Source organism: Phalacrocorax carbo, chromosome 2 (genome assembly GCF_963921805.1).
Source record: "Phalacrocorax carbo chromosome 2, bPhaCar2.1, whole genome shotgun sequence".
NCBI classification, from domain to species: Eukaryota; Metazoa; Chordata; class Aves; order Suliformes; family Phalacrocoracidae; genus Phalacrocorax; species Phalacrocorax carbo.
The window spans coordinates 2,190,443-2,203,637 of record NC_087514.1 but is presented as its reverse complement, the minus strand read 5'-3'; the positions used below and the strand labels follow the sequence as shown (position 1 = coordinate 2,203,637).

General features: G+C 47.2%; 1 protein-coding gene across 1 annotated transcript; it reads left to right on the top strand.

Moving 5' to 3' along the window:
• The first annotated feature begins 5,101 nt into the window (after positions 1 to 5,101).
• LOC104041444 (secreted Ly-6/uPAR-related protein 1) lies at positions 5,102 to 12,987 on the top strand. The gene is made up of 3 exons (XM_064445418.1): positions 5,102 to 5,700; positions 9,524 to 9,643; positions 10,909 to 12,987. The coding sequence occupies exons 1-3, from the start codon at positions 5,649 to 5,651 to the stop codon at positions 11,118 to 11,120; spliced, it is 384 nt and encodes a 127-aa protein (XP_064301488.1). The 5' UTR covers positions 5,102 to 5,648; the 3' UTR covers positions 11,121 to 12,987.
• The last annotated feature ends 208 nt before the right edge of the window (positions 12,988 to 13,195 follow it).

Here is a 13,195-nt window from a genome sequence, read left to right as displayed (position 1 = left end):
CTCCTGATACAACTATCAGCCCTGCCAGTCAAAGGCACTGCTGACAATATTGAAGGGTTGACAAAGTGATGCCAATCACTTCAGTGCTCAGTCACAGACTCAGTTACAGTCCCTGGTTTTGACAAAGGTAAGTGATATCTTAAGTTAATGGGGAGAACTCTGTTTTCTTTCTCCTGTCCTCTGCACAACCAAAGCCTAGTTGATAAAGAGGGAAAATCTCCCTGCTAAGGGGCTGGACACACCAAGCCCTGCAATTGTCTAGTCTTTGCATATTGTCCACTCCTGCACTACTGCAGAAGGTTGCTCAGAGTTTGACAGTGCCATCAGTTGAACAAAGAGTGGACCAAGACATCAGAGACTCCCAACCACAGCATCCCCCCATGAATACTCCCAGCACCCTCCAGCCTTGGCTCTAAATCATCCAACTTTCTGATAGAAAACCACATGGGCACAAGATCCTCTCACATGCTACAGCACGCACTTACCGGTCATAATGCAAAGGCTTTCGCATATGGTTTGCAACAGCTATCAGCAGGACAGAAAGGGGAATCACAACATAACAATGAATGCAGGAGGCTTTCATGTGAGGACACATCCAGCCTATGTCTACACTGGTCTTTAAAAGGGGCCCAGGATCCGTTGTCTGATCCTGATGACAACTGGCAAAGCTCATGCCCACATAGCTGAATTTTCTTAGTCCCCCAGAATTTAATGGCCTCATTGGAAACATCCTTGGCCCATGCTGTGTTTCAGAGTGTGCTTGGGCACTGCCTGGGGCAGATCCAGTGGGTTCAGGCCATAACAGGGCCAGGGAGCATGCAAACTGCTACACATCCTATGCGCTCCTCAAGTCCATGGTAGGACCGGAATAGGTTAAAAGATCCCTAAAATGCCTAGCTTGCAGATATCCATTCCTCTGGGATACAGGCTAGAATCACGTGTTGGACACTTTGCATGCCCTTTGCAAAAGCCCAGGAGACCCACATTCCCAGGACTGACCAAGCACAGCTGGTGAGGGGATACCTGAAAGGATTGTCCTCAACCCTGCAGCTAGAAGAAGAGGAACCTGCAGATGTAGAGTCCACGTTCCTGGACTCCCCTTTTTTTCTCTCAGGCCACTGAAAAAAGTGCCCTTCTTTTTCTAAAAATACAGTGGGGGTGGAGGATTTCCTCCCATCTGCAGAAGTGCACCTGCTTTTTAGCCTAGAGGTTAGTGTTCTTAAGTCAGAACTTGAGAGATATGAATACAATTCCCTTCTCTACTTGGAGAGGTTCAATTTCCCATCCCACATCTTCAGACAGGGTGTGCAAGCCACCAAAATGAAGCACAGACATGGGAGGAAAGGGGTAAGAGCTCTTTAACTGATTAACTGAGTCAGCGTTAGGACTCTGGATTTCTCTTTGATACTCCCCTATGTGGAGACACATGTGTTTGGTATCAAACAGCCCTGGAAGACCTAAAGATCTCCTAGGGGAAGGGTGCTTACCAAGTCATGCTCACACTTTCACCCTTCTCCAGCCCAATGAAACCTGCATTCCTTTCTGCCCAGTGGCAGAGTTTCATCAGGAGGGTGGAGAACAACTCCACCCGAACAAGCCTATAGTCTTGTTATTAGCGCACACCCATGAGAGGTGGGACCTTCAATTAGCTGAACACATCATCAAGCATCACTGTAGCCATGGTCACGGACAGCATGGTTTCCCGCTGTTGAGTCACAGATGAAGCTGGTAGATCCCACAGACACAGTCATCCAAATGATCCCCAGGAAAAATCTACCCTTTGAATAACAGGCGCCAAACTCAAGTGGGCTTAATACACATATGACTAGTGTCTCTATTTTCCTATACTCCAGCCATCACCATATCTGGAAACCTGATGGCACACTCCGTCCTGAGAAGCAGCTCCTAAGACCGACATTGACATCAGGTAGACTGATGCCACGGCTACAATGCCATGGCCACAAAGTCACAGACGGTTGTTTGATGCTCATCTCATGGCATGTTCTGCTTATGCCTGGGGCTGGAGTGGCTTTTGCTACAACATCTCGTTCTGGGCTGGCCAATGCAGAAGACAAGGCGGTAAATCAGAGGTGGTTTGGAGAAGCACCACTAGAAGGATTAAAGCTCTGGAGGACAGACCTTCCGAGTAAGGAGTCAAAGAACCCACCAAAGTCTATCAAAGGGATATCCAAGAACAACTACGTCTCTGTAGAAGAGGAGGAAGTTGCAACAGTGAGCAATTAAGTTTAGTAGAGAGATGTAATGAGAGGCACTGGCTGTAGAAGCTGTATAAATCAGAGTAGAAATATTTTACGTGTGGCTGATAACTGAAAACTGGAACAGCTTATCAAGGCTTGGCATAGACTGTCACGGGACATCTCTACAGAACTTGTTTTCTTTTTCATTCAAACAAAAATTAACTGTAATGGAAGTTAGACCAGATGTTTACAAAGCACACTGCCTTCCTGCCTGTGAACACTGCATTTACGTCATCTGCCTTTCCTTGCATGTGTGATAAGCAGAGAGAGATTATATCTGCCTAGATTACCTTATAAATAAGGACAGTCTCACAGGGGCAGGCTGGTAGTGGTTTTGGATTGATACCACCGAAAATCAGAGAGTCTTTTGGCACAAAAGCCTTTCTCCCTACACACCACACCTCATTTATATTCTAAGACCTTCAGACCTGAAATGACATTTCAACTGGATCCCTTATGGCTCCTGTCAGTTGGTGTTCAAAACCTTGCTTAGGGTTTATTCCACCAGTGACAAAGACAGATGGGAATTTAGGTCCTCCTGAGTCCTACGAGCTGTCTAAGGCTGCCCTAACTGCTATTTCAAACAACCTATTTCACGTATTTATCAAGCTCCATCTTAAAGCAGGTGGGATTTCTACCCTGCTTTTAGAAGGAACCCAATTTTTTCCTAATATTTAAGACCCTACCTCTGATTGCCAGTCTAATTTAACTCATGCTAGTCTTAACTCAACTACAGTCCAGTGTAACATTTTAGCTTAAGGAGTTTTTCTTTCTGTAGCTCTGTTTTTGATGCTTTCAGTGTATTTCTGGAGGGAAAAATTGTGTCTCCACTCAACCTTTGTTCTGCCAAACTGAAAGGGGTCAGTGTTTTTCAGTGTCATCTTTTGGGTGGATCCTGTTCTTCCAGTCTTCACATTGATTTCATATGCATTTTTTTTCCATCATGAACCCATTTTTTCTTGACAGGGGCAATGAAATTCCAGATAAAAAGATACCAGGGCTTCATGCCAGGGTGCTAGCACTTCTGTAATCACCCTGCGAACAGCCTCCCTTACACCCCAACACACAACTTGACATTACCCGTGTTTGTGTTTGTGTTTGTGTTTGGTTTTGGATTCAGGGCTCCATCTAACCACAGGTTCCTAGATATCTTTAGGTCAACTAATACCTGTAGGTCTTCCTTCCCCTCCACAATTTTACTGGCATGCTCCCAACTTCTCTGTCCCTGAAGCTGGTGCTCCCACACGCTCAGCCAGTCGGCAGGAGCTTTAACAAGCCCAACTCTGATGGGTTTGTGATGCTCTGCCTTACGGCCAGATCTCAAACCTTTTCAAGCCATTAGACAGAGTTAAGTGGCTTTGCACTGGCCAGAGGCAAACAATCCTACTGTGCTGATGCATCCCATGTCCAGACACCGCACTGACGGACAGCCTCCACCAAGCTGGACAGGCTTGTTTAGTTTCCTATTTATATCGCCGTTCTTTCAACCGCACAGATTTATTCCAAGGCTTTCTCAGTATGCAATGCCTTTCAAGCATGGGCAGACCTTTACAACATGCCCGTGTGGACATCTCCAGTTCTGCAAGCTACACACAATCTGCCAAGCAGCCTTTTAGTGTTGTGAATGCTGGAGTGCAAACCCCACTGTGCTTACCTATTGAGGCACAACCACCTTCAATGCTTAGAGCACCGGATCTGTTCCAGGTTCATGGCTGTTAATTAAAATATTGCTCAAATGTACCTTGAACTACCCAGTTACAAAGAACTGGATGTAACCAGGTCTGGTGGCTTTCACAGAGCAGAGTCTTTCCTATATACCCAGGGAGGTATGTATGAGCTGTTTTTCTTTATATACCTGGTCTCTGACAGCATCAGCAAGATAAAATGAAGTTAAATGATGGTTTTCACTCTCAAAGCCAAGCGAGAGTTAGGGTGCACATCTTTCCCTCCCTTTCCCATGACACAGCACTGATCCTGCTGCCCCAGCTCAGTCAGTTTTGTGTCATCTGTGACCATGGAAATTTTCATTAGCAACGCTTCTCGAGTTACTGCAAACACTTTAGGGAGCAGCGATTTCCCAAAGAGCCCTATTCCCAAACTGGGGAAAAGGATAAGCTGCGGGGAATGGCAGGAATGCCCACGTGCACTGCCACAACGAGTGTGTGACAAGCAAAACCCCAGTCATTAAATCAGTTTGTGCACTTACCTTGTCTCCATCCCTGAAGTCTCGGAGTATTTCACAGTGACTCACAAACTTTTCTTCTGTGTCTTATTCAGCTGTTTTATGGGAAATTGCATAATGCTGAGGTTTTCTACCCTGAATCACAACAAAACCAACAAAAAGTCGATCAGCTTTTCCCATGAAATATAAAATACCATTGGTTCAGTCAAAGGGTGAAGCAAAGCATTTCTGCTTAAAAGGAAGCTTTTTAGGCTCTTTCTATAAATATTCTGTAAGATGTGAAAAAAAATTGTTTGAAAGTGTTGCCTTGAAATGCATAAAAGGAAAACTTTGCATATGGGATATGCGTAAAGAGAAACTTTCCATCAGGAAGGTACTGCAGTGGGAAAATTGATTCATTTCTCCATGTTGGGTTTACTTCCCAGCTTTAGAATAAAATGTGGTAAATAGTCGACACCTTTGCAAAAGAAGGCACAGCCCCCGCTCTGCCAGCATGACCTGGGACCTGAAGAAAAATGACAAATCCAAATCCTAGATTTGGAAGCACCATCTCACATGCTCACCTCCACTGGCCTTTCAGTCACTCCCACGCCCAGCAGCTCAGCACAAGGGCTCAGTTAATAATTAAGCCCCTGGGAGACAGAAATCAGGCTCGCTTTTGCACTGGGTTTGGGAAAATAGACACGCTTTGGGCAAACCTGGTGATGCCATCCAAGAGAGCAGTAGGCATGAAGACATGGCACAGGCTTTGGTGAGTCTGAGCCAACACGCGTGGAAGCCCAGCCTGCTGCTGCTTGCATCTTGACTGCTGTTGCCCAATGCAAAATGCATGACACAACCCAGATCTCGGCTCGCAGAGAAAAACTTGAAAGAACAAACATACCTTGTCACATTCCCCATTCAAGCACCGGCGTGAGGCCACCCCTTGCAGCACAAGATGTGTTTTGCCTTTTCCATGGGACCAGACCCAGGAGGGAAACCTGAAGAAGAGACGACGTATCGCAAGAGTCTGCTTATTGTGGTGATGTCACCTCCTTGGGGAACTTGTTCCTCTACAAATCCCAATCCAGACTGGAGCTAAGCTCTCCCCTGATCACCCCGAGGGAATCCTCCCACAGGATCAACAGGAGGTGGAGGGTAGGAAAACATATAAAGGTCCCTGGCACAGCTCTCCTTTACTGTCCCAGCTGCACGGATTTGCTCTCAGCATGAAGACACTTCTGGTTGGGCTCCTGCTTGGCCTGGCATACATGGAATTGGGTAAGACCACTGCATTCCTGCTGCTGCAGGACCACCCCTGGGAAATGCCTGGGAGGGGAGGGGAAAGGCATCAGTGCAGAAAGACCTGGTGATCCCCAGGTAGGGGAAATAACGCCTTTATGTATATAAGAAGGTCGATAGAGAGGGAGAACAGGGAAATGGGATATATGTTCCTGGTGGGGAGAGCTGTGATGCCTGACAGAGCAGTGCATATCGTTCGGACCCATAGGTGGTTGCCTGTCACCTGTCCCTTCTCACACCGCACCCCAGGATGGAGAGGACCAACACACTGCTTTATAAGACTGAGGTGGAAATGGCAGCCACAGGGCACAGGGCAGTACGAACAAGGGCAAGAACTTGAACCGGCAGCCTCTACTTAAGCTGCCAACCTGTCCCCTCAGGGGTGGGATGGGGTATGTTCATCCTCAGCTCCTGCTGTCCCTAAAACCTCCCAGCTGATTGCTGGAAGTGCTGAAAACCAGAAGACAAAGCTTCAGTATAGATACGGGTGAGGGTATGATAAATAACTCCAAGGACTTTGGAAAGGTTCAGTAAACCACCAGCTCCAAGGTTTTAATGTATTTCTAGAAATCAGGAGATAGGCAGAGATTGGAAATTCCACTGGGTCTGTTTGGGTTTAGTCTCTGTTGGGTCTGGATCTTGGGCAAGGTGGCAGCAGTGTCTGGTCATCGCTGTGTTCGTACTCCATCTGTTTGTGACCCACTGCAAATATATCCTTGGTCTGCAACAGAGTCATCCTTGGGGTGATACCAACCCAGCGGGTTTTAATGCCCATGAGCCCCAGAGATCCTCAGGCTGCTTTCATGGGACTCTGAAAGATCTCAAAAGAAAGGCAGCCTGGGCAGGGGTTGAACACCTCCATCTGGAGGCATGGCTACATGGAGATCATTCAGAGGGTTGTAAGTGGAAGAAGGCTGAAAGGCACAAACCTTGCAGTTCTTTATGCGTGGAAGTGTGTTGGGTCTCTTCTTCAGGCTGTGTTGCTTTTTTAAATCCCCTTACTCTCATCCCTGCTCTCTAAACCAAACCCAGCTGCTGGCTGAAGGGCATGCTCTGGGTCAAACCCACCCCCTGGCTGAAGCAGGACAGGTGCAGTCACTTCTATACAGTTACTGCAGTTTTTTATATTTCAGTACCTGCTGGGGTTTCTTTCTTTCTTTCTTTCTTTCTTTCTTTCTTTCTTTCTTTCTTTCTTTCTTTCTTTCTTTCTTTCTTTCTTTCTTTCTTTCTTTCTTTCTTTCTTTCTTTCTTTCTTTCTTTCTTTCTTTCTTTCTTTCTTTCTTTCTTTCTTTCTTTCTTTCTTTCTTTCTTTCTTTCTTTCTTTCTTTCTTTCTTTCTTTCTTTCTTTCTTCCTTTCTTTCTTCCTTTCTTTCTTCCTTTCTTTCTTCCTTTCTTTCTTCCTTTCTTTCTTCCTTTCTTTCTTTCTTCCTTTCTTCCTTTCTTCCTTTCTTCCTTTCTTCCTTTCTTCCTTTCTTCCTTCCTTCCCTCCTTCCCTCCTTCCCTCCTTCCCTCCTTCCCTCCTTCCCTCCTTCCTTCCTTCCTTCCTTCCTTCCTTCCTTCCTTCCTTCCTTCCTTCCTTCCTTCCTTCCTTCCTTCCTTCCTTCCTTCCTTCCTTCCTTCCTTCCTTCCTTCCTTCCTTCCCTCCTTCCTTCCCTCCTTCCTTCCTTCCTTCCTTCCTTCCTTCCTTCCTTCCTTCCTTCCTTCCTTCCTTCCTTCCTTCCTTCCTTCCTTCCTTCCTTCCTTCCTTCCTTCCTTCCTTCTTTCTCTCTTTCTCTTTCTTTCCTTTTCTTTTTTTCTTTCTTCACTTCTTTCAAGACATTTCACATATACACATATGGCATATTATGTGTCTCTTTTCCTCCTTCCGGGTCTAGCCCTGTCCTGGATTTAATGGGGTTGCTGAGGAATTGACAGAGGCAGTTTCCACCCACAGGTCTTGGAGCACTTTATGGAAACCGGGAGACATCATCCCCCTGTTACTTTATAGTTGAGATGGAAGCAGAAATGGCTTTTCTCCGAAGATCCAGTGGGAGGCAGCTGGTCTAGGCACAGCTCTTGCAGCTCAGGAATATATCTGTGACTCAAAACATACCACTCATTTTCCAGAGGTTTGAAATCAAGGGGTAGAAGGTGCTGTCAGACAGTCATGAATGGTGAATTATTGACCTCAGATCAGGACACACCACTGTCCCCTGTCTTCAGTTCTTCTCTTTTACTCTGGTCCTTATAGTTTTTGGCTTTTGTGTTCTACTATAGCCTTCCTACAAAACCAGTATCCTCTGAGTTTCCCACTCAGAGTCAGTGAAGGAAAAGGGGCTGATGGTTTTCTCCTTCACACCTGCTCTTAACTGGAAGTAACTCCCCCAGAGCCCATGGCACTGCCCTGCTCACCCATGAAAATTATGAAGTTTAGAAAGCAGCTCAATCCAAAGGTTGCAGATCAGTTTCTCAGATGCTTTAAACCAGCACTACTCCATCCACACATGAGCCAGTCCTACACACAAATATCCCCGTACTTGCAAGGTTGACAATGTTGTGTTTTCTCTCTCAGTGTGTATTACATGTTAAAATATACAACAATCTCTCATGGGCCATTTGGAAGGCATCTACTGAGGTCCTCAGGTCAGGTAAATGGGGATGGGTGCACCACATCTGTTTACAGAAGGTATGGCCACAGAAACATCACCACTGCTTGCGTTAAAAAGCCTTTCCTACCCCTGCCAAGAGGGCAAAGAAAGTTTTTGCATCGTGTAAGCTCTACTGCACAGCTGAATTTTCCAAAGGAGGTACTAAGAGAAATAGATGCCCTGAAAATTCTTTCTAGAGTCAGATGTTCAAAGAATTGCCTTCAGAAATGTTCATCCTTATCACAAAGTCCCAGAGATTTCTCTCTAACAGCAGACACTGCAGAACTATAACAAGAAACCGTAGTCTCTCTGTAGTTTTACCAATAGATGGCAGTGGACACATTTGGATGGTTCTTCAGCTGTCGTGTTTGTGGAAGGCAGGTAGGACAGAAAATATCAAACCGGGCTGGTTTCTGTCATCAAGCCATGGCAGCGTGACTCCAAAAAATATGCACACTTGGTATCTGCTGGCTGTGGACAGACAGGTCTCGTACCGAGACTTCTGAGCAGCTGCTGAGATCAATGCTTGCATATGTAAAGGTATCTCTGTGTCGGCAGGCAGCCAGCAAGAGCTTTATAGCATCATCTCTTTTAAAAAGCAGCAGTAGCCCCTGATGAAAGTGATTTTTAGGCCACATTCAACCCTTAGGATCTCTGGTACAGCTCTGACATTTAAATTCTGCTCTCAATTACTAAGGTCTGCAGAAATCCCTCTAAACAAGCGTGATGGAGCTGTCGCTGTGGGTGGAGGGACGGGGGAAGTGCCAGTCTTTCAGTGTTGGTGAATGCTGCTCTCAACAGAAGGAGCTATTTTGCTCTCTGTTATGGCATTTCTTAAAGAGGATGCAAAGATCCTGTCAAAGCTGCTCAAGTAATAGGTCCCTGCAGAACCCTTCTCTTTTTGGGCTGCAGAGCTCCCAAGTTAGCGATCACACTCGACTCCCGCAACACCACCTTTGTCCTTTGGTGTTGGGGTTTGGTCTTTCCCCCCGACATATCCAAGCTTTGCCGCTGCCTCCAGCTGTGCTTTATTTCTGAGGCCACTGTGTCTTGGTCAAGGGGAGGATGAAGCACCAACCATCACATAGTCCCCACCACAGAGCAGAGAAGCTGCAGATTTGCTGTCTGCCTTCGCTGCTGTGACCACCTCAGACCCATTCTCTTCTCCTCTGCAGCTCAGTCCTTACTATGTTACACGTGCAAGGAACCAACAGACATCGCTAAGTGCAGAACAGCCACCCTGTGCCCCCCGAAAGCCAATGTGTGCACAACAACGCTGCACTCCGTAGACTCAGGTAAGTTTCTCCGCTTGCTGTGAGTGCTTGTGAGGAGAGATGCATGTTCATGGGCCAAACTACGTCATGAACTTAGAGAATCAGAGAATGGTTTGGACTGGGAGGGACCTTTCAAGGTATTCTAGTCCAACACCCTGCAATAAGCAGGGGACATTTAGAGATACCTTCAACTAGGTCAGGTTGCTCAGAGCCCCATCCAAACTGGCCTTGAATGTTTCCACTGGTGGAGCATGGATCTACCACCTCTCTGGGCAACATGGGCCAGCATTACCACCCTCATCATAAAACATTTCTTCCTTAGATCTAGTCTTAATCTCTCCTCCTTTAGTTCAAAACCATTACCCCTTGTCCTGCTACAGGCCCTACTGAAGAGTCTGTCCCCATCCTTTTTAAGTATTGAAAGGTTGCAATAAGGTCTCCCCACAGCCTCCTCTTTTCCAGGCTGAACAACCCCAACTCTCTCATCCTGTCCTCACAGGAGAGGGGCTCCAGCCCCCTGATCATCTTTGTGGCCTCTTCTGGACCTGTTCCGACAGGTCCATTTCTTTTCTGTGCTGAGGACTCCAGAGAGGAGGCAGAATTACCTCCCTCAACCTGCTGGTCACACTTCCCTCTTCCCTTCCTAGCCCCAGCTTGGATTACTCTTTAACCTCCTTTAAGAATCCAGGTGGAGTTATCCAACTTTGGAGTGGGAAGGAGAGAAATCCATCAGATTCAGAGCCTCATAGTGAAGCACACAGGACTCATCCTGCTTACTTAGTCTGTTTTGCCTTTCCCACCCCTATGCCCTTAGGGACCTTGAATCTATAGATGCTTGCAAGCATATAGCAGAAAAGGAGGGGTTCTCTCCTTGTTTGTAGGTGGTTTCACCTAGTACCAACTGTGTCACCAGTGACCGTGCCAGCGTTAAGCCAGTTCTTCTTGGCACTGCCACCTTCTATGCAGAGCCATTGCAGGAGCAACTCACCTGAACAAAATACAGAGGGACTGGTGTTCTTTCTCCACACTTGAATAAATTTAGAAGGAACAGGAAGAGAGGGAGATATCAGAGAGAACCAGAGGACCTGTTCCTACAAAGATAAGTCTGGATTACAGGCACCCATGGATTAGAGATGTTCAGCCCCTTATTTTCCTATAAATAATCTTCTTTTAATTCCCTTCCATTGCACAAAGTCAGTGTTTCTTGATGCCAGCTGTTTGCACCTTCCTTTACCATTTCTTTCTCTTTCCTATTCTTCTCCCCATCTCCAATCGTCCTGTTTCAGGTTACCCCTTTTTTGGCAACATCACTGTGACCAGAAGCTGTGAGGAGGAATGCATCTCCAATAACGGGATAGGGGCGAACAGACCCAAGTCATGCTGCTACACCGACCTCTGCACGGAAGAAACCAGGAACAGCAATGGGGTGGGAAGCAACTCTGCAACGCTGGGTCTGATGGCCATGGTTGTTGGCACGCTCCTCCAGTGTGTTCTGTAACGCTGCAAGTTTCCGTGCTCCAGCCAAAACATCCCCACCCCTCTCTCTGCCAAGCTGCCTTGTGAACTCTTAGATGCCTTGGAAATAACCTTCTTCGCTGAAGTCTGGTTTCACCCATCTTCAGTGCTGTGAATTCAAGTGGATTCAAGCCAAGAGCTTGGGCACCTGGACCTAAAACGCTCAAATTTCCATTTTCCAGCTGCTAAGTAGATATTCCTCACCTTCAGCTGCTTCTGGCCCCCAGGACCCACATCTCTCCCTACAGCTTTCCTCTGTGGGGAGCAGTAGTGGATGACGTGCTGCAGCTCTGCGCAGCAGGAGGATCTGGGCAGTGCCATCAAGGTTGGTGCTCTGGGGTCATCCTCAGCAAGAGCAGGGGCTGTACGCACATTGGACGCAGACAGTGCTTTTTTTTCTGAGGTCTCCCTAAGCTCCCACACAACCTGTGCCTGTGCACAACCCCCAGAAAAATCCTGCAACCCTCCGCCAAGAGCTTGACTTATTTTCTTTTGGCTTTTGGTGCCACCTCCTGAATCAGACAGCAGATGGATGTGGCCCCTGCTCACTACAGGCTCAGCAGAGTGTGGTTTGCAATTGCAGAGTGCTGGCACTTAGTTCTGTCTATAATAAGCTATGGAATGAGCTCAGAAGGGCTCAGCCTTCATGTGCTGAGATGGGATGTATTTCTGGAAAGCTCAAAACATGCCCTGGACTAACAGGCCAGGGCAGGATAGACCTGCAAAAGAAAATTTGGGAGTTTGGCTAGCCAAAACCCTCAGCCTGAGCTTGGGTTGCAATCAGAGCTCCTGGATTTCCCTTCTCAGATGTTTTACAGACCATTTCAAGCAACAACTTCTGTTACTCTGCCCTCCTCCATCCCTTCACAGCAGGGACTGCAGGAAAGGAAATGTAATGATTATCCCAGACCTTCAACTCTGAGAAAAGCCAATAGCTTCACTCACGCTGCTTAACAGCACTACTGGGTCCCAGCTGGAGACTTGCTCCATTCTCCCTTGGAGCAGCTGTGAGATTGATTTTGATACCCTGCCTGTTGTAAAACCAGACAGAGTGGAAGCGGATACAAGTGAGCCAGGCTTGCCCAGCTCACAGTCCCCGCCAGTGGGACAACCTGCAAAAGCAAGGGCAGAGCGGAGCATGGGTGCATCCCATGTACCATCCTTGCGCATCATGATATCCCTGCGACCTCCTCTGTGGCAAAGTCCATTTTTACCCTGTTTCCATAAGACACCAGGTAACAGAATAAGCAGGGGGACTTTTTTTCTTCATTGCACAGAGGTAATTGTTTCTCAAGGTCTGTCTCGGTACCATTTGCAAGAAAACTTTGATGAGGCATTGCATTCCTTGGCAGATGGCCCCATTCAAGCCTGGGGCTCAGGAGGTTGATAAGCCCCTTTTTTTTCTGGAGGCAAAATGCTCCATGCTTCACTAAAACTGCTACAGCTTTCCTGAGACCCCCTTTCAATGCTGAAGTCTACAGGGAGAAAAAATGTAATTGAGAGAATAATGATTGGGAGCTCCTCAAATACTGATATTACACCCTTGCAGACACAGAGCACCAGCCTCTGCTTCCTACTCCTCTGTTCCTCTGCTCCAAAAACAGTCTGAAGTGTCGTGCCAGAAGCAAACCACCATCACTACCATCCTTAGATCACATCACCACTTGCATCCTGGGTTCAAGCTCTGGATTAAGTCTCTGTCCCTGGTGGCCTGTCCACACTGGCTGCAGGGTCCTGTGCTGTGCTAACCTGGGCTGAACTTTCCTCCGTCTGCACATGCAGATGGGGCAGGGTTGAGATACAAAGGGAGGGTGAGGGTTCCCTTCTGGCTGTGAATCTAGCAAATAAAGTTGGATCCTTCAGTTTTCAGCCTGCGACATCTTTCTTGTGCACCCAGCCTTCGCCCTGGGAGGGAGCACAGGGCACCACAGGCTGCAGGGAGGGCAGCTCCCGAACTGCCCTATGCCAGAATGGGGAAAAACTGCAGAAGTGGACAAGCAAGGGAGTGCAAAAATACTCCTTGCAAGAGTTACATTTAAGGCTATCCCCACTGGATGA

Coding starts and splice junctions, on each gene's coding strand:
- LOC104041444 (XM_064445418.1), top strand. CDS start 5,649: ATGAAGACACTTCTGGTTGGGCTCCTGCTTGGCCTGGCATACATGGAA. Junction 5,701..9,523: donor CCTGGCATACATGGAATTGG/GTAAGACCACTG, acceptor TCTCCTCTGCAG/CTCAGTCCTTACTATGTTAC. Junction 9,644..10,908: donor GCTGCACTCCGTAGACTCAG/GTAAGTTTCTCC, acceptor GTCCTGTTTCAG/GTTACCCCTTTTTTGGCAAC.